At 46.0% G+C, this 21,427-nt stretch overlaps 1 protein-coding gene across 1 annotated transcript in view; it reads left to right on the forward strand.

The window, feature by feature from the left end:
* The window catches only part of LOC110169116 (mitogen-activated protein kinase kinase kinase kinase 4-like), a 108,850-nt gene that overhangs the window by 30,288 nt on the left and 57,135 nt on the right, over positions 1 to 21,427 (forward strand). The window contains 11 exon segments of the mRNA XM_055148798.1: positions 2,402 to 2,527; positions 6,424 to 6,534; positions 8,819 to 8,908; positions 9,092 to 9,223; positions 9,388 to 9,442; positions 10,909 to 10,987; positions 11,589 to 11,764; positions 13,958 to 14,030; positions 15,761 to 15,971; positions 18,664 to 18,825; positions 20,886 to 20,972. Of these exon segments, the coding sequence (XP_055004773.1) occupies positions 2,402 to 2,527; positions 6,424 to 6,534; positions 8,819 to 8,908; positions 9,092 to 9,223; positions 9,388 to 9,442; positions 10,909 to 10,987; positions 11,589 to 11,764; positions 13,958 to 14,030; positions 15,761 to 15,971; positions 18,664 to 18,825; positions 20,886 to 20,972 (1,302 nt within the window).

Raw genomic sequence — 21,427 nt, forward strand, 5'->3', positions numbered from 1 at the left:
TCGGGATTCTGGTCTTAAATATTCGTACGAACTCTGTTCTGTTTTTTTTCGTCTTTAATCTCGTCGTCTTAACCTGGACTGTGGCTCCAGATCCTCGTCTGAGCTCGTCCTTCACGAATGACATCATCTGGTCCTGGAGTCACCTTCAGCGTCGTGTTGTTTGTGAAACGTCTGAACAGAAAATGGCTCCTGTTCATTTCCACGGAGACGTCACTGCTCTGTCTGGAATGTCCCACAGTGTGACTTTAAACGGCTCCACTTTACATTTATTCAATCACAGGAGGATTTAGAATCAAAAACACCTGGACAATATTTTTTATTCAGTGAGTAATAAACACGACACTAGTAATAATTTCTAGATCATTGTTTTAAACTTGGACTGAATCAAAGGGTTAATAAAATGAAATGGAAATGGACCAATCACAGTTTTTCTTCCAGTTGTATCTGGGTAAAACAGTGACTCCCCCTGAAGCGCTGAACTAAACAAACACCTGCAGGAGCTTCTGCAGCTGGAATGAAGTTTGAGATTGACAGTTGTCTGAGCCAATCAGATTTCATTGAGTTATGGGCGGGATCAGATCACTAAATCTTCCGGACCTTCGTGAAAACCCTGTGATAGTTTTATGTAAGTGAGACCACAGCGACGAAAACCTCACTGGACACTTCTGTTTGGACGAGAAGAACGAGAAAAACCCTTGAACCAGAGCTCGCAGAAGCTCAGAGTCCACGACTGGTCCGGTCCAGAGGCTCGGACACGTTGCATCTCACGTGGTCAGAAAAAAAGTGAAATAATTGTAAAGAAAAGATGTTAAACTTAAAGAAACATGGTGGAGTTTTTTAAAATAAAAGCCAGTGAGCAACAGACATTTACAATAAAATAATAATAATAAAAACTGTATTAATGGTGTTAAAATAATTGTCTCGATAATCAATGAATTATTTAACGCAAAATTAACGAGTTAACCTGCCTGGGCCTAATTTTTATATCTGTAAAATGTATATTAATAATAATGTTTGATGTTTTTATGTTAATTGTCTGATTTTTGTATTTGTTCTCTTTAAATTCATGCCAACAAAATAATCACATGAACAATAAATAAATAATATATTTTAAAGTAAAGTCCTGTAAACTGATGTCAGACTGGTGAAAGTGTGAAGGTTTTGTCTGACGAGCGTCTGGTGTCCAAACGTTGTGGACGGTCAAATTAAATTGATCATTTGTGATTGATTGATTGATTGATTACATTTACACGGCGCCTTTCAACATCCCAAAGCTCTTTACACTTCATTCTTCAGTCACTCCACACTCAGTGGTGTAAACCACAACTGTAGCCACAGCTGCCCTGGGGCAGACTGACTGAAGCGAGGCTGCCAACCTGCACCATCGCCTCCTCCGACCACCACCATCTCTCACACACACACACACACACACACACACACACACACACACACACACACACACACACACACACACACACACACACACACACACACCTCTTTCATACTAGGCAATGTGGGTGAAGTGTCTTGCCTAAGGACACAACTACAGTTTTTTGCCACTGGTGCAGTGTGAGAAAAACAGTGTTCTGGATTCTTCTCTGTTTGTATTTTTGAGCTGCTCCTCACAGCCCAAACACACGTCGTTTTCAACAAACTGATGTAGAAGTTTTTGTTTTTTTAAACCCTGAAAGTGTCAAATGATCCAAACGTGTTTGAGTCTCACAGATCATCACATCCACTGGAATAAACATGTATTTATACTTTATACTTCTGCTTTAATACACACGTGTTTATACCTCTGTATGACCTCTGTGTGACCTTGTGTGACCTCTGTGTTTGACCTCTGTGTGACCCTCTGTGTGACCCTCTGTGTGACCTGTGTGTGACCCTGTGTGACCCTCTGTGACCCTCTGTGTGTGACCCTCTGTGTTTGACCTCTGTGTGCGACCCTCTGTGTGTGACCTCTGTGTGTGACCTCTGTGTGTGACCTCTGTGTGACCTCTGTGTGACCTCTGTGTGACCCTCTGTGTGACCTCTGTGTGACCCTGTGTGACCCTCTGTGTGACCCTCTGTGTGACCCTCTGTGTGACCTCTGTGTGTGACCTCTGTGTGTTGTGTGTGACCTCTGTGTGACCCTTGTGTGTGACCTCTGTGTGACCTCTGTGTGTGACCTCTGTGTGACCCTCTGTGTGTGACCCTCTGTGTTTGACCTCTGTGTGCGACCCTCTGTGTGACCTCTGTGTGACCTCTGTGTGACCTCTGTGTGTGACCTCTGTGTGACCTCTGTGTGACCTCTGTGTGACCTCTGTGACCTCTGTGTGACCTCTGTGTGACCTCTGTGTGTGACCTCTGTGTGACCTCTGTGTGACCTCTGTGTGACCTCTGTGTGACCTCTGTGCAGGACGAGGAGGAGGAGATCAAGCTGGAGATCAACATGCTGAAGAAATATTCTCACCACAGGAACATCGCCACCTACTACGGAGCTTTTATCAAGAAGAGTCCCCCAGGACACGACGACCAACTCTGGGTGAGTCTACTGCCCCCTACTGCCCCCTACTGCCCCCTACTGCCTCCTACTGCCGCCTACTGCCCCCTACTGCCCCCTACTGCCTCCTACTGCCTCCTACTGCCTCCTACTGCCCCCTACTGCCTACTGCCCCCTACTGCCCCTACTGCTGCCTACCTACTGCCTCCTACTGCCCCTACTACTGCCTACCTACTGCCTCCTACTGCCCCTACTGCCTCCTACTGCCTCCCTACTGCCCCTACTACTGCCTACTGCCCCCTACTGCCCCTACTGCCCCCTACTGCCCCTACTGCCCCTACTGCCCTACTGCTACTGCCTACTGCCTCCTACTGCCTCCTACTGCCCCCCTACTGCCCCCTACTGCCTCTGCCTACTGCCTCCTACTGCCTCCTACTGCCCCCTACTGCCCCTACTGCCTCTACTGCCCCCTACTGCCTCCTACTGCCCCCTACTGCCCCCTACTGCCTCCCTACTGCCTCCTACTGCCCCTACTGCCCCTACTGCCTACTGCCTACCTACTGCCTCCTACTGCCTCCTACTGCCCCCTGCAGGACGCACTACTGCCTCCTACTGTCTCCTACTGTCTCCTACTGCCCCTACTGCCCCCTACTGCCTCCTACTGCCCCCTACTACTGCCTCCTACTGCCTCCTACTGCCTCCTACTGCCCCTACTGCCTCCTACTGCCTCCTACTGCCTCCTACTGCCCCTACTGCACTGGACGCACTACTGCCTCCTACTGTCTCCTACTGCCCTCCTACTGCCCCCTACTGCCCCTACTGCCTCCTACTGCCCCCTACTGCCCCCTACTGCCCCTTACTGCCCCCTACTGCCTACCTACTGCCCCTACTGCCTCCTACTGCCCCTACTGCCCCCTACTGCCCCTACTGCCCCCTACTGCCTCTCCTACTGTCTCCTACTGCCCCCTACTGCCCCCTACTGCCTCCTACTGCCCCCTACTGCCCCTACTGCCTCCTACTGCCTCCTACTGCCCCCTACTGCCCCCTACTACTGCCTCCTACTGCCCCTACTGCCTCCTACTGCCCCCTACTGCCTCCTACTGCCTCCCTACTGCTCCTACTGCCTCCTACTGCCCCCTACTGCCTCCTACTGCCCCCTACTGCCCCTACTGCCCTACTGCCCCTACTGCCTCCTACTGCCTTAACTGCCTCTGAAACAAACTTTAAATCAGACTTTGTGACGTCGTCCATAAACACAGATCTGTTTTGTGACACACTGGACACATTTACGTGATGTTTGTTTTTTTTATTCCAAATTAAATTGTTCTGAATTCAAATCTTCTCCGTGGAGTTTACGTGGGAATAATCTTTCTGAATTGAGGTTTACGTGGACAGGGCTGGTGGAGCCGGATCGTCCGGATCAACGCATGAGAAACACCAGCAGCATTTTAACAACAACAAACCACAAACAAGCAGTGAGGGGAAGTTTACTTTTAAAATGTAATCCCCTACAGATTACAGATTACAGATTACACACCCCAAAATGTAGTTTGTAACAGAATCCATTAAATTACTTAAAGTGAGTAATGTAATCTGATTACTTTGGATTACTTGATTTGCTGTAGAGAAACAAAGACGAGGAAATCTTCACATAAGAAGTTTTGTCTGATAAAAGAAAATAAAAAGTCCAAATTTTACTGAACCAAATTAAAAATATTATTGATAGAAAATGAAGAAACACGTCCACACAGCAGGATTTAGTCCTGTTAAATCCTGTTTTAGTCCTGGTTTTAGACCTGGTTTAGTCCTAGTTTAGACCTAGTTTAGACCTGGTTTAGTCCTGGTTTGGACTTGGTTTAGACCTGGTTTAGTCCTGGTTTAGACCTGGTTTAGACCTGGTTTAGTCCTGGTTTAGACCTGGTTTAGACCTGGTTTAGTCCTGGTTTTAGACCTAATTTAGTTTCCGGCAATGAGTGAAATTACTGAAAAAAAAAAAAAAAGGGAATGGCCCAAAATGTGAAAACAGGATAATCCCTCTGTGTAATCCATTTATTTCAACAAAGTAACTGTAATCCAATTACCACTCACTGAAACAGTAACTGTAACTGAATACAGTTACTCATCATTTGTACTCTGATTACTCCGGTACATGTAATCTGTTACTCCAACTCTGTGTGGACGTGGACTGGAGGTCTGAGGACACATGGAGCTCGTCTCCCTCGTGGACTCAGAGGTGCGGCTCCTGAGACATTTCACACTGAAGTCTTAAAGTTCAGATGAGTCCAGCATAACGACGGAGCCTCAGTGAAACCCGAGGAGACGCTCAGGGGACGTGTCCTCGCAGAGACGCCTCCACGCGAGCTTCAGGGACGTGTCCTCGCAGAGACGCCTCCACGCGAGCTTCAGGGACGTGTCCTCGCAGAGACGCGTCCACGCGAGCTTCAGGGACGTGTCCTCGCAGAGACGCGTCCACGCGAGCTTCACGGACGTGTCCTCGCAGAGACGCGTCCACGCGAGCTTCAGGGACGTGTCCTCGCAGAGACGCGTCCACGCGAGCTTCACGGACGTGTCCTCGCAGAGACGCGTCCACGCGAGCTTCACGGACGTGTCCTCGCAGAGACGCGTCCACGCGAGCTTCACGGACGTGTCCTCGCAGAGACGCGTCCACGCGAGCTTCACGGACGTGTCCTCGCAGAGACGCGTCCACGCGAGCTTCAGGGACGTGTCCTCGCAGAGACGCGTCCACGCGAGCTTCACGGACGTGTCCTCGCAGAGACGCGTCCACGCGAGCTTCAGGGACGTGTCCTCGCAGAGACGCGTCCACGCGAGCTTCAGGGACGTGTCCTCGCAGAGACGCGTCCACGCGAGCTTCACGGACGTGTCCTCGCAGAGACGCGTCCACGCGAGCTTCAGGGACGTGTCCTCGCAGAGACGCGTCCACGCGAGCTTCAGGGACGTGTCCTCGCAGAGACGCGTCCACGCGAGCTTCAGGGACGTGTCCTCGCAGGACACGTCCACACGAGCTTCAGGGAGATCTGCACTTCCTGTTGTGCAGCTCAAACTCTCACCTTGTTGAACTAGACAATATTTATCACAACGACAAAACTCCACCACGAACCACAACACGCCCCGTCAGAGAACTTTTTTACACCTTTACGTTTCCATCTTTGTGTTTCCATCTTTATGTTTCGAAATGTCAAATCCAGCAGAAGCAGAGAGTTTCCTGCTCCACTGTTGTAGGTCACGTTTACACTGAAATAAATCACAGAATCAGAAACAATTTATGTCCAGACACATGACTCATTTGCATAAACTAAGCCTAAAAAAAAACCAGCTCTTTTTTGTGCACTGACTCAGTTCAACTTCTGTCGTGCTCTAGTGAGTAATTGTAGCCCTGCTGTTTCCCTCTGGTTTGTTTAAACTGTTTTCCACAATATCGTCACATGACGATGTCACGACCCCAGAGAATCATTAGGAGCGAGTCACAGTGTCGTGTCCAATCAGGACGAGACTCCAGCTCCTACATCAGAGGATCAGAGTTTTCAGGAGTCCCACAGTCCCCGTCACATCTGGACCAACATGAACTCGTGGAGCTGGAGGCACCAGATCGTTCAGACTCTGGAGACATTTAACATCAGATTAATGTGAACGAACCCTGTACACACAACAACACCACTCACATAAACACTAGTGTGAACAGGACTGTAGTCAGAACCGTGTGTGTCAGTATAATTGGACTGACAAATGTTCCGTGTTGTCTGACAAACTGTGATCAGTGTGTTAATATTTTTATTTTCTTTGTAATTAATTAATTAGAATTAACCCTCCCCTGGTTTTAATTAATGTATTCTAATGTCTCTGTGTGTGTGTGTGTGTGTGTGTGTGTGTGTCTCTGTGTGTGTGTGTGTGTGTGTGTGTGTTTCTGTGTGTGTGTGTAGTTGGTGATGGAGTTTTGTGGAGCTGGTTCCATCACAGACCTGGTGAAGAACACTAAAGGAAACTCTCTGAAGGAAGACTGGATCGCCTACATCTCCAGAGAAATCCTCAGGGTGAGTCCGAGTGTGTGTGTGTGTGTGTGTGTGTGTGTGAGTGTGTGTGTGTGTGTGTGTGTGTGTGAGTGTGTGTGTGTGTGAGTGTGTGTGTTAAAGTCTGTTCTAAGAAATAAACATGGATAATAAATCATAAGTGACCATTTTAATTAAGTAAAGAATACAATAAAAATCTAAAGTAAATCAAAGTTCAGTTACACTTAACTCTTCCAGACCTGAGGGCAGTTTTAGTACATTTGTCCTCGCCTGGATTTTTTCTCCTAATTTTGCTTTTAAAACTCGCTCTTTTACCCCTAATGAAGTGTTCTACGCCCTTTTTTCACTACAACCTGTTATTTCACAATCTGCTGCTGGAGTCGTGTCATGTGGCTGAAATAAAAACTACAGGACCAGAAATACACATGAAAAAAACGTTCATACAAAACACACACCAACACGTAGAAACAACCTTTTGGACATTAAAAAAAAAAGTTAAATTTCGGGCCTTAGCTACAAAAGTGCAAAATATCAATTGTGCAAATAAACTCAAAATCTCCTTATCGCCTCAAAAAAAAAACAAAAAAAAGTGCAAATAAAAATAACAAGACATGCACAATTACACAGACTAACATGTGTCATTTGTCCATTTATTTGAGAAATTTCTGCACTTAGAGCGACTTTTTCACTTGTTCTGAACACAGACGCTCAGAACATCGACCGTTTTGACTCACTACACTCTTTGACAAAGTCTGGACCAATCAAAATGGACGGAGTGTTCTTATTGGACACACCCCCAGGACCTGCCCCCAACTCCAACTTAATCTGAGCGGCGTATGACGACGGCCGCTGGACGTGTGTGTGACTCTGCTGCTGTACACTGTGTGTGTTTTACAAACCAGTGCTCGGGACGAAGGAAAGTTACACAAAAAAGATGTGATGTAAATTAAAAGTAAATGTCAGTACAATAACAGAAAAAAAATGTTTATTAACTCAGAAATTCCCAATACAAATGTTATAGCCGTGGTAATAAAAGTAGGGAGCCGGTGTGATGCAGTTTACTTTTATTTATTTAACATTTAATGAGTTCGGGGAAAAGGAAGTGACCAGAAACAAAAGAACAAAAACAAACTAAAGGACAACAGGGACAATGGTTAAACTGTAAAACACAAAAAAAAATCCCAAATTACAAAAAAAACACAGACAGGCTTGATAAATTGTAATAACTTTAAAATGATTAAAAAGTTTATCTAAATGTGTCGTAAGGCTCACACACACAACTCAACTATATCTATGTGCAATTATTTTTAAGTCTATTTTTTAATTATTTTTAAGCCATTATTTATTATCAGTTTTATTGTATGTTACCTTTTTCCTGCTGTTCTTGAATTGCGCGTTGCAACACTGGAATTTCCCCACGGTGGGACTAATAAAGGCATATTTTATCTTATCTTATCTTAGTTCCTCGTAGAACCGCTCAGTTTTTTTAAAAACAGCACGGCCGCCCCAACACACAACAATGAAATTAAAAAATGCACAGTCTCATTCATCTTCGCACACAAACTATTTAAAAAGTGACGCCCCGAGGTACCTCCTGCTACACAAAAATGATAACTAAGCCTAAATCTCAGTTCTAAGTATATAAAATGAAATAAAAGAAAATGCAAATGCCGAATTGTCAGTTACAAAACGACAGGCGCTCTATACTGACCTCTAATGTCTCACATAAGAATTACACAAATAAATCAGAGACACGTCTAGTGCTGATTTGGGTTAAACTGGCTCTGTGGTCCAGCCGCCAGCACGAAGAGGCACACGGGACTTTTACTGGGCGAGATGTTGGTGGGTCAGTCCTCCAACCACAGCACCACAGAAACCGGAGCCCAGCAGAGACAAAAACAGAACCATACCCAGGGAGCACACAGAACACGCAGGTACTGAAAAGACACAAACGCTAAAACAAACACAGGGAGCACAGGGCGAAGAGGAACCAGGCTGCGAGTCCTAACAGTGTGACCGGTTCAAATGTGGAGTGGGTGTGTGTGTGTGTGTGTGTGTGTGTGTGTGTGTGTGTGTGTGTGTGTGTGTGTGCGCTGCTGCTTCTGCTTTAGTGTGAACTGGGGGGAACTAAATCTAAACTTGTTTCACCTGAGATAAATCAAAGTGATTCTCTAAAAATCTGAACAGACTCATGACACTCCTCTAGTGGACGGTTATTATTATTACACTTTGTTTGTAAAATTGGTGTCTGACTCCTCCTCCTCCTCTTCTTCCTCCTCTTCTTCATCCTCTTCGTCTTCTTCTTCAGGGTCTGGCTCACCTTCACGCTCATCACGTCATCCACAGAGACATCAAGGGTCAGAACGTCCTGCTGACCGAGAACGCAGAGGTCAAACTGGTACACACACACACACACATGGTGTACACGTGTGTGTTGTTGTGTGTAACTTGTGTGTGTGTGTGTGTGTGTGTTAACTGTGTGTGTGTGTGTGTGTTGTGTGTAATTGTGTGTGTGTTGTGTGTAACTGTGTGTGGTGTGTGTAATTGTGTGTGTGTTGTGTGTAATTGTGTGTGTGTTCCAGTGGACTTCGGGGTGAGTGCTCAGTTGGATCGGACCGTCGGTCGGAGAAACACATTTATTGGGACTCCGTACTGGATGGCTCCTGAAGTCATCGCCTGCGACGAGAATCCAGACGCTACGTACGACTACAGGGTGAGGACTCCAGTACACACTGAAGTAACAGTACACACTGTGTGTGTAGTAACAGTACACACTGTGTGTAGTAGCGTTACACATACAGTGTGTGTAGTAACAGTACACAGTGTGTGTAGTAGTAGTGTGTATTTGGAGTGTGACTGTGTGTGTTGTGTTTTCAGAGTGACTTGTGGTCCTGTGGAATCACAGCGATAGAAATGGCCGAGGGAGCCCCACGTGAGTCTGACTCTCTGTACATGCACACTTTACACACACACACACTTTACACACACACACACACACACACACACTTTACACACACATGTCACACACACATGTTACTCACACATGTTACACACACATGTCACACACACGTTACACACATATGTTACACACACATGTCACACATGTTACACACACGTCACACACACGTTACACACACATGTTACACACATGTCACACACACGTTACACACACATGTCACACACACATGTTACACACACATGTCACACACACGTTACACACACACACATGTCACACACACGTTACACACACATGTCACACACACATGTCACACACACGTTACACACACGTCACACACACATGTTACACACACATGTCACACACACGTTACACACATGTCACACACACACGTTACACACACATGTTGCACACATGTTACACACATGTTTCACACATGGTGCACACATGTCACACACACACGTTACACACACATGTCACACACACGTTACACACACATGTCACACACACATGTTGCACACACGTTACACACACATGTTGCACACATGTTACACACATGTTGCACACATGTCACACACACACACGTTACACACACATGTCACACACACGTTACACACACATGTCACACACACATGTCACACACACGTTACACACACATGTCACACACACGTTGCACACATGTCACACACACACACGTTACACACACATGTTGCACACATGTTACACACATGTTGCACACATGTTACACACATGTTACACACACATGTCACACACACATGTTACACACATGTCACACACATGTCACACACACGTTACACACACATGTTACACACATGTTACACACATGTTTCACACATGTCACACACATGTCACACACACGTTACACACACATGTTTCACACATGTTATCACTACAGAGCTTATTTCTGTTTTCGTATTAAAGTTGAAGTGTTTTTCCTGCTGGAGTTTCCTGGTCGGACCTGGAGCAGGGCCGGTGTCAGGACGAGGCCTGAGGGGCACTAACCCCCCCCCTCCCCCTCCTTAAAATGACCAATGCCTCCTCAAAAAAATTTGGTTCACTTTCTTCCGGCATTCAATCTTTTCTAAAAATGTTCAAATAGAATCACAGAGTTTAAAATGAAACAACAGAACAAAAACTCCAATTACTTCACTTTTGTTTTTTATAAATCACAACAGAAACAAAAACTGTGGAGTCCCAAACCTGGACTTATGTTTGTGTCATTTACACATGTTTAACACACGTGTGTGTGTGTGTGTGTCTGTGTGTGTGTTTGTGTGTGTGTGTGTGTGTGTGTGTGTATGTGTGTGTGTGTGTATGTGTGTGTTTGTGTGTGTTGTGTGTGTGTTTGTGTGTGTGTGTGTGTGTGTCTGTATGTGTGTGTGTATGTGTGTGTCTGTGTATGTGTGTGTGCCTCTTTGCAGCTCTGTGTGACATGCACCCCATGAGGGCGCTCTTCCTCATCCCCAGGAATCCTCCTCCTCGACTCAAGTCCAAGAAATGGTGAGTTTTTCTGTTTATCACATAAAAAAACACAAACAAACAGTTTAGTTTTTACCTGAAATTAAAATTCAGTTTCTCCAAATAAACATCAGAGTGACAGTGATGATTCTGCAGGTTTAGACACGAGTGTAACTCCAGAACTGATCACACTGGGGGGGGTTCTACATGTGTGTGTACTGGCAGAATGTTCAGCTGTTACCATGGAAACACAAAGTTCACATGAGCAAACACCGACCGAAGAGTCTGAAAAGTCAAGAAAAATACAAAAGTGATTTTTCCAAATCATTAAATATTCTTAAAAGTGCAGAGTGTTTGTATGTTATTGTTTTGTGTGGAATGTTCCGCAGTGTGGCATTAAATCTTTCTGTTTTCATGGAGACCAAACCAGACCAGGTTCCAGGTCAGATCTGTGGAGAGGCGACGTCGCTCCTCACAGTCACAGTGTTTGTTTTTCTCCGTGTTTTTGAGCTTTAAAACCTCCTGTGATTGGACAAATGTGAAGTCGAGCTGTTTAAAGTCACACTGTGGAACATCTCCGTAGAAACAAGCATCTGAAAAGTTACACAGTGAACTTTAAATGACTCTTTTTGTCTGTGTCCAGGTCTAAAAAGTTCTTCAGCTTCATCGAGGGCTGCCTGGTGAAGAACTACACCCAGCGTCCTCCCACAGACCAGCTCCTCAAACACCCGTTCATCCGAGACCAGCCCAACGAGCGGCAGGTCCGGATCCAACTCAAGGACCACATCGACCGCACCAAGAAGAAGAGGGGCGAGAAAGGTACGCAGTACGGCTTTAATACTGCCCATGTAACCGCAGAAGAAGAAGAAGAAGAAGAAGAAGAAGAAGATCTGTGACGTTGTAGTTCTCAAGACTGGATTTTAAGGTCTTGGTCTTGTCTCGGACTCGATTGTGTTTGGACTCAGTCTTGTCTTGGACTTGATCACGTTTGGACTTGGTCTTGTTTCGGACTTGAATGAGCTTGGACTCGGTTTTGACTTGGACTTGAAGGTGCTTGGACTTGGTCTTGTCTCGGACTCGATCTCGTTTAAACTCGGTCTTGTCTCATCTCGTTGTTTGGACTCTCGTTTTGGGACCGCGTTTGGACTCGGTCTTGTTTTGGTCTCGAACTCTTTGACTCGCCTTCTTGGACTTGAAGGTGCTTGGACTTGGCCTTGTCTCAGACTCGATCTCGTTTAAACTCGATCTTGTCTTGGTCTCGAAGGCGCTTGGACTCGGTCTTGTCTCAGTCTCGAAGGCGCTTGGACTCGGTCTTGTTTCAGACTCGTTCTTGTTTGGACTCGGTCTTGTCTCAGTCTCAAAGGTGCGTGGACTCATTCTTTTCTCGGACTCAACTGCGTTTGGACTCAGTCTTGTTTCGAACTTGATCTCGTTTGAACTCGGTCTTGTCTCGGACTCATTCACGTTTGGACTCGGTCTTGTTTCGGACTCCATCTTGTTTAAACTCGGTCTTGTCTCGGTCTCGTTCTTGTTTGGACTCCTTCTTGTTTGGACTTGGTCTTGTCTCGGACTCAATTTCGTTTGGACTTGGTCTTGTTTCGGTTTCGATCTTGTCTCGGTGTCGTTCTTGTTTGGTCTCGGTCTCGTTCTCGTTTGGACTCGGTCTCGTCTCGGTCTCGTTCTCGTTTGGACTCGGTCTTGTCTCGGTCTCGTTCTCGTTTGGACTCGGTCTCGTCTCGTCTCGGTCTCGTTCTCGTTTGGACTCGGTCTCGTCTCGTCTCGGTCTTGTCTGGACTCGGTCTTGTCTCGGTCTCGTTCTCGTTTGGACTCGGTCTTGTCTTGGTCTCGGTCTTGTCTTGGACTCGGTCTTCTCGGTCTCGTCTCGGTCTCGTTCTCGTTTGGACTCGGTCTCGTCTCGTCTCGTTTGTCTCTGTCTCGGTACTCGGTCTCGTCTCGGTCTCTTCTCGTCTTGTCTCGGACTCGGTCTCGGTCTCGGTCTTCGTCTCGGTTCTTGTTTGGACTCGGTCTCGTCTCGGTCTCGTTCTCGTTTGGACTCGGTCTCGTCTCGGTCTCTTTCTCGTCTCGGACTCGGTCTCATCTCGGTCTTTCTCGGTCTCGTCTCGGTCTCATCTCTCGTTCTTGTCTTGGACTCGGTCTCGTCTCGTCTTGTCTGGACTCGGTCTTGTCTCGGTCTCGTCTCGGTCTTGTCTGGACTCGGTCTCGTCTCGGTCTTGTCTCGGTCTCGTCTCGGTCTCATCTCGTTCTTGTCTGGACTCGGTCTCGTCTCGGTCTTGTCTGGACTCGGTCTCGTCTCGGTCTCATCTCGGTCTTGTTTGGACTCGGTCTCGGTCTCGTTCTTGTCTGGACTCGGTCTTGTCTCGGTCTCATCTCGGTCTTGTCTGGACTCGGTCTCGTCTCGGTCTCATCTCGGTCTTGTCTGGACTCGGTCTCGTCTCGGTCTCATCTCGGTCTTGTTGGACTCGGTCTCGGTCTCGTTCTTGTCTGGACTCGGTCTTGTCTCGGTCTCATCTCGGTCTTGTCTGGACTCGGTCTCGTCTCGGTCTCATCTCGGTCTTGTCTGGACTCGGTCTCGTCTCGGTCTTGAAAAAGAGTAAATCTTCAGGAGGAGGTTTAACGGACCTTGTAAATGTTCCTGGTGGGATTAAAACTTTTGTCCGAATTAGAATCTGAATGACGTTTCTGCTCATGTCACAGCGACGAGAAGAAAAGGGAAGAAGAGTCACTCAAGTCCTTTTTACACTGGTGTGGGGAAGGGAAGGAACTGCATTGAAGTGCGTGGCATAAAACTGTAGCGGTAAAAAGCTGAAATGTTGAAGATTTTTGCCAAAGCAGCTCAGAAATGTGTGTGTAAGAAATGTAGATGGTGAAATATTTGACCGTCTTTTGTTCTAGAATATTTTCTGTGTGGATTTTGTGTTTTTTTTTTTTTTTTTTCTGCGTACGATTCGTTAAAAAATCAGAAAGTGTAACGTTTGTGTTTTGTTTCCTCAGATGAGACGGAGTACGAGTACAGCGGCAGCGAGGAGGAAGAGGAGGAGTCGTCTGAGCAGGAGGGAGAGCCCAGGTTCGTGTCTCCGTTTTTATTCTGAGCTTCAGTCTTCGTTTCTCGTGCGAGTGAAGTCGTTTCTGATTCTCACGGCGAACGCGCACTTCACTGTGATTGGTTAAAGCCGCCTGTCACTCACACAGAGAGGGAAACAAAGCGACCAATGAGAGGAGAGGACCCGTATCACACTCTTATCTGTGTTCTGATGTCGTTTCCTCGTCACACACACACAGAGCTGTGTGTGTGTGACGCATTTACACACACACACACACATTTACACACACACACACACACATTTACACACACACACACACACACACATTTACACACACACACACACACACACACACACATTTACACACACACATTTACACACACATTTACACACACACACACACACACACACACACACACATTTACACACACACATTTACACACACATTTACACACACACACACACACACACATTTACACACACACACACACACACACACACATTACACACACACACACACACACATTTACACACACACACACACACACACACACACACACTTTACACACACACACATTTACACACACACACACACACACATTTACACACACACACACACACACACACATTTACACACACACACACACACACACACATTTACACACACATTTACACACACTTACACACATTTACACACACACACACACACATTACACACACATTACACACACACACACACACTTACACACACATTTACACACACACTTACACACACTTACACATTTACACACACATTTACACACACACTTACACACACTTACACATTTACACACACATTTACACACACACTTACACACAGATTTACACACACACTTACACACACAATTACACACACACATTTACACAAACACTTACACACACTTACACACACATTTACACACACATTTACACACACACTTACACACACATTTACACACACTTACACAATATTTACACACACACATTTACACACACACCCCCACACACATACACACACACACATTTACACACACTTATACACACACACTTACACACACACACTTACACACACACACTTACACACACACACTTACACACACACACTTACACACACACATTTACACACACACTTACACACACACATTTACACACACTTACACACACACACACACACACACTTACACACACACACACACACATTACACACACACACACACATTTACACACACATTTACACACACACACACACACACACACACACATTTACACAGAAAAACATTCACCAGAAGTTCCACAAACCTACAGCGTGACACTTCAGACTAACGTAAAAAAAAAAGTCTACAATGTTCCACACTACGGCATTAAACTTTTCTATCCAGACCAGACCAAGTTCCAGGTCAGATCTGTGGAGAGGCGACTCCGCTCACAGTCACAGTGTCAGTTTTTCTCGGTATTTTTTGAGCTTTAAAGCCGCCTGTGATTGAATAAACGTAAAGTCGAGCTGTTTAAAGTCACACTGTGGAACATTTCAGGCAGAGCAGTGATGTTGCCATGGAAACAAGCAGGTGACGGACCCACAACCGAAAAAAAGTGACACAAAAGCAGAAACTAAAAAGCGCAAAATGATGGTTTAAGAGTCAGATCACAAATGAAGCTCGTGTGCACCTGTCCCCGTGCACCTGTCCCCCTGCACCTGTCCCCCTGCACCTGTCTCACCCGTCCCCTGTCCCCGCAGCTCCATCGTGAACGTCCCCGGGGAGTCGACGCTGAGGAGGGACTTCATCCGTCTGCAGCAGGAGAACAAGGAACGATCTGAAGCTCTGAGGAGACAACAGCTCCTCCAGGAACAACAGCTGAGAGAACAAGAGGAGTACAAGAGACAACTGCTCGCCGAGAGGCAGAAGAGGATCGAGCAGCAGAAGGAGCAGCGCAGGAGGCTCGAGGAGGTGAGGAACAGAGGAGGAGGAGAGGAGGAGGAGGAGGAGGCTCGAGGAGGTGAGGAACAGAGGAGGAGGAGGCTCGAGGAGGTGAGGAACGAAGGAGGAGGAGAGGAGGAGGAGGAGGAGGCTCGAGGAGGTGAGGAACAGAGGAGGAGGAGGCTCGAGGAGGTGAGGAGGAGAGGAAGAGAGGAGAGGAGGAGGCTCAAGGAGGTGAGGAACAGAGGAGGAGGAGGAGGAGGTGAGGAGGAGAGGAGGAGAGAAGGAGGAGAGGAGAGGAGGAGGAGGCTCGAGGAGGTGAGGAACAGAGGAGGAGAGGAGAGGAGGAGAAGGAAGGAACAGAGGAGGAGGTTCGAGGAGGTGAGGAGGAGAGGAAGAGAGGAGAGGAGGAGGCGGCTTAAGGAGGTGAGGAGGAGAGAAGGAGGAGAGGAGGAGAGGTGGAGGCTCAAGGATGTGAGAAGGAGAGGAGGAAGGAACAGAGGAGGTGAGGAGGAGGAGGGACGAGGAGAGACAGAGACAGAAGAGGATCGAGCAGCAGAAGGAGCAGAGGAGGAGGCTCGAGGAGGTGAGGAACGAAGGAGGGAGGAGAGGAGGTGGAGGCTCGAGGAGGTGAGGAACAGTGGAGGAGAGAGGAGGTGAGGAGAGGAGAGGGAGAGAGGAGAAGGCTCGAGGAGGTGAGGAGTGAAGGAGGGAGGAGGAGAGGGGGAGGAGGGAGGAGAGGAGGTGAGGAACAGAAGAGGAGGAGAGGAGGAGGAGGGAGAGGAGGAGGCTTGAGGAGGTGAGAGGAGGAGGGAAGGAGGTGAGGAGGAGGAGAGGAGGAGAGGGAGGAGAGGAGGAGAAGGAAGGAGGTGAGGAGAAGAGGAGGTGAGGAGGGAAGGTGGGAGGAGAGGAGGAGGAGGCTCGAGGAGGTGAGGAGGAGAAAAGGAGGAGGAGGAGAAAGGGGAGGGAGAGACAGAAGAAGATCAAGCAGCGGAAGGAGCAGAGGAGGAGACTCGAGGAGGTGAGAAGGAGAAGAAGGGAGGAGGAGAGGAGAGGAACAGAGGAGAGGAGGAGGCTGGAGGAGGAGAGGAGAGAGTGAAGAGGGAGAAAGGAGGAGGCTCGAGGAGGTGAGGAGAGGAGGAGGAGGTGAGATGGAGGCTGGAGGAGGTTAGGAAGAGAGGCGAGAAGGAGGAGAGGATAGAGGGAGGAGAGGAGGAGAAAGGGAGGGAGGAGAGACAGAAGAGGATCGAGCAGCAGAAGGAGGAGAGGAGGAGGTGAGAACGAGAGGAGAGGGGGAGGAGGCTCGAGGAGGTGAACAAAAGGAGGTGAGAAGGAGAGGAGGAGGCTCTAGGAGGAGAGGAGATGAGGATGAGTGGAGAGAGCAGAAGAGGAGGATTGAGGAGGTGAGGAGGGGAAGAGGAGAGAAGAGGAGGAGGCTCGAGGAGGTGAGGAAGGAAGGAGGAGGTGGTATGGAGGAGAGAAAGAAAGAGGAGAGGAAAGGTAAGGACGGAGGATCAGAGGAGGAGGCTCAAGGAAGGAAGGAAGGAAGGAGGATGAGAGGAGGAGGAGGGAGAACGGGAGAGAGGATCAGAGAGAGGAGGGGAGAAGACTGGACGAGGTTAGGAAAGGAGACGAGAAGTGAGGAGGAGGAGAGAGGGAGGGATGAGGAGGGAGAGGGAAGGAAGGAGGAAAGGAGGGATAGAGGAGGAGATGTGAGACAAAAGGAGGGAGGAGAGAAGAGGGAGTGAGGACAGAGGACAGAGGACAGAGGACAGAGGACAGAGGACAGCTGCTCAGAGACACATGGTCCCTGACAGTTTTAAACACCTCCCCTGTCAGGACCCTGTCAGGACCCTGTCAGTGTCGTGTTTGTCCAGGGCCGGTTCCAGCTCTGGGCCCCGAGGAGCAGGAGGCCGGGGCCCATTTTTGATCACAGACAGGAAGTGAACACGGGCGAACTCCCGGCTCCATCGACTCTGGCTCCAGTTCAGTTTACACTGAAAAAATATATTTTAAAAATTGTAGAAAAAAGTGAGATTTTGTGAGAAAAAGAAAAAAGTCCAAAAGAGAAAAAAGGTGAGAAAGAAAAAAGAAAAATCTGAGAAAAGAGAAATAAGTGAGAAAAGGAAAAAAGTGAGAAAGAAAAAAAAAAAAAAAACAGAAAGAAGAGAAATGTGAGAAAGAGAAAAAAAAGAAAAATGTCAAACAAAAAAAAGAAAAAAAATTAAGAAAGGAAAAAAAAAGAAAAAATCCAAAAAAGATAAAAGTGGGAAAGAAAAAAATGAAAAAAAAATTTAAAGATTTTAAAAAGTGAGAAAAAAAGAGAGAGAAATAAGAAAAAACAAAAACGTGAGAGAGAAAAAAGTGCTAAAGAAAAAAACAGAAAGAGAACGAAAAGTGTTTGTGTCAGAATCACCTGTCTGTGATCAGAGCAGTGCTGTGTGATGTCACATAGTACCTGAAATTTACACAGTTTTTATAGTTTTTGAACAATTTTGAGCAGAATGTTGATTTAGTTTGCACTAAAAATCCTGAAAAAGGAAAAAGGAAAAAGGAACTCCATATTCACAGTGTAACCGCAGAAAAAAAAAAAAAAAAAAGATTTAGTTCCACTTTTTTATTTAAATATTTCACAATTCAAATTTAAACTTTAATAATAAAAAATAATAATAATGTGACGTGACTTAAAGTTTTAAAATGTGTTTTGTTTTTGTTTCTATAGCAACAGCGACGGGAGCGAGAGATCCGACGACAACAGGAACGAGAGCAGAGACGCCGAGAGCAGGAGGAGAAGAGGAGGATGGAAGACATCGAAAGAAGACGCAAAGAAGAAGAAGAGAGGAGGAGAGTGGAGGAGGAGAAGAGGAGGGCCGACCGAGAACAGGTGAGAGAGAGAGAGAGAGAGAGAGTTAAAGTGCATTAAAGTACGTTAAAAGTGAGTTAAAGTTCTTTAAAGTGTTTTAAAGTGCGGGAAAGTGTGTTAAAGTGTGTTTAAGTGCGTTAGTGCTTTACAGTGTGCTAAAGTGTTTTCAAGTGTTTAAAAGTGCGTTAAGTGTGTGTTTAAGTGTTTTAAAGTGGGTTAAAGTGCGTTAAATTGTGTTAAAGTGTTTTAAAGTGCATTAAGTTGCATTAAAATGTGCTTAAGTGCGTTTAAGTGTGTTACAATGTGCTAAAGTGTTTTCAGGTGTTTTTAAGTGCGTTAATGTGTGCGTTAAAGTGTTTTAAAGTGTGTAACAAGTGTGTGTTTTGTGTGTCGCAGTGTGTGTTTTGTGTGTCGCAGTGTGTGTTTTGTGTATTAAAGTGTGTGTTTTATGTGTTGTGGTGTGTGTTTTTTGTGTTAAAGTGTGTGTGTTTTGTGCGTTTGACAGTGTGTGTTTTTGTGTGTGACAGTGTGTGTTTTTGTGCGTTTGACAGTGTGTGTTTTGTGCGTTTGACAGTGTGTGTTGTGTGTATTAAAGTGTGTGTGTTTTTGTGCGTTTGACAGTGTGTGTTTGTATTAAAGTGTGTGTGTTTTTGTGCGTTTGACAGTGTGTTGTGTGTTTTGGTGTGTTAAAGTGTGTGTGTTTTTGTGCGTTTGACTGTGTGTGTTGTGTGTATTAAAGTGTGTGTGTTTTTGTGCGTTTGACAGTGTGTGTTGTGTGTCTTTGTGTGTTAAAGTGTGTGTGTTTTTGTGCATTTGACTGTGTGTGTTGTGTGTATTAAAGTGTGTGTGTTTTTGTGCGTTTGACAGTGTGTGTTGTGTGTTTTTGTGTGTTAAAGTGTGTGTGTTTTTGTGCGTTTGACAGTGTGTGTTGTGTGTTTTTGTGTGTTAAAGTGTGTGTGTTTTTGTGCGTTTGACAGTGTGTGTTGTGTGTGTTAAAGTGTGTGTTTTTTGTGCGTTTGACAGTGTGTGTTGTGTGTTTTTGTGTGTTAAAGTGTGTGTGTTTTTGTGCGTTTGACAGTGTTGTGTTTGTTTTGTTGTTGTTAAGTGTGTGTGTGTTTTTGTGCGTTTGACAGTGTGTGTGTTGTGTGTTTTGTGTGTGTTGTTGTTTAAAGTGTGTGTGTTTTTGTGCGTTTGACAGTGTGTGTGTGTGTTTTGGTGTGTGTTGTGTGTTAAAGTGTGTGTGTTTTTGTGCGTTTGACAGTGTGTGTTGTGTGTTTTTGTGTGTTAAAGTGTGTGTGTTTTTGTGCGTTTGACAGTGTGTGTTGTGTGTTTTGGTGTGTGTTGTGTGTTAAAGTGTGTGTGTTTTTGTGCGTTTGACAGTGTGTGTTGTGTGTTTTTGTGTGTTAAAGTGTGTGTGTTTTTGTGCGTTTGACAGTGTGTGTTGTGTGTTTTGTGTGTTAAAGTGTGTGTGTTTTTTTGTGCGTTTGACAGTGTGTGTTGTGTGTTTTGGTGTGTGTTGTGTGTTAAAGTGTGTGTGTTTTTGTGCGTTTGACAGTGTGTGTTGTGTGTGTTTTTGTGTGTTAAAGTGTGTGTGTTTTTGTGCGTTTGACAGTGTGTGTGTTTTTGTGCGTTTGACAGTGTGTGTTGTGTGTTTTTGTGTGTTAAAGTGTGTGTTTTTGTGCGTTTGACAGTGTGTGTTGTGTGTTTTGTGTGTTAAAGTGTGTGTGTTTTTGTGCGTTTGACAGTGTGTGTGTTGTGTGTTTTGTGTGTGTTGTTGTGTGTTAAAGTGTGTGTTTTTGTGCGTTTGACAGTGTGTGTTGTGTGTGTTAAAGTGTGTGTGTTTTTGTGCGTTTGACAGTGTGTGTTGTGTGTTTTGGTGTGTGTTGTGTGTTAAAGTGTGTGTTTTTGTGCGTTTGACAGTGTGTGTTGTGTGTTTTGTGTGTAATGTGTGTGTTTTTGTGCGTTCGACAGTGTGTGTTGTGTGTTTTTGTGCGTTTGACAGTGTGTGTGTTTTTGTGCGTTCGACAGTGTGTGTTGTGTGTTTTTGTGTGTTAATGTGTGTGTTTTTGTGCGTTCGACAGGAGTACATCCGGCGACAGTTGGAGGAGGAGCAGAGGCACCTGGAGATTCTTCAGCAGCAGCTTCTCCATGAACAGGCCATGTTACTGGTGAGAAACACTGCAGGTGTAGGGAGTATTATCTGTGACATGAGAACAGGTGTAGGGAGTATTATCTGTCCCACAAGGGTGAGTTGTTGTACAGTTGTAGGGAGTATTATGTAGAGCAGATTAATATGAACATTTTAAGACTCACAGCAGCAGCTCATTTTTCAACATAAAGTGAACTGGAGCCAGAGTCGATGGAGCAGGAAGTGTAACCACGCTCACTTCCTGTTTGGAACACTGTCCTCACACTTCACATTCTCTCTCTCTTCACACTCTCTCTTTTATTTTCACACTCTCTCTCCTCTTTACTCTCTCTTCACATTCTCTCTCTTCTCTCTCTCTTCTCATTCTCTCTCTCTTCTCATTCTCTCTCTCTTCACATTCTCTCTCTCTTCACATTCTCTCTCTTCTCATTCTCTCTCTTCTCTCTCCCTTCACATTCTCTCTCTTCACATTCT

Source organism: Boleophthalmus pectinirostris, unplaced genomic scaffold (assembly GCF_026225935.1).
Source record: "Boleophthalmus pectinirostris isolate CB_2022bp ecotype Guang Dong unplaced genomic scaffold, ASM2622593v1 HiC_scaffold_1, whole genome shotgun sequence".
Lineage (NCBI taxonomy): Eukaryota > Metazoa > Chordata > Actinopteri > Gobiiformes > Gobiidae > Boleophthalmus > Boleophthalmus pectinirostris.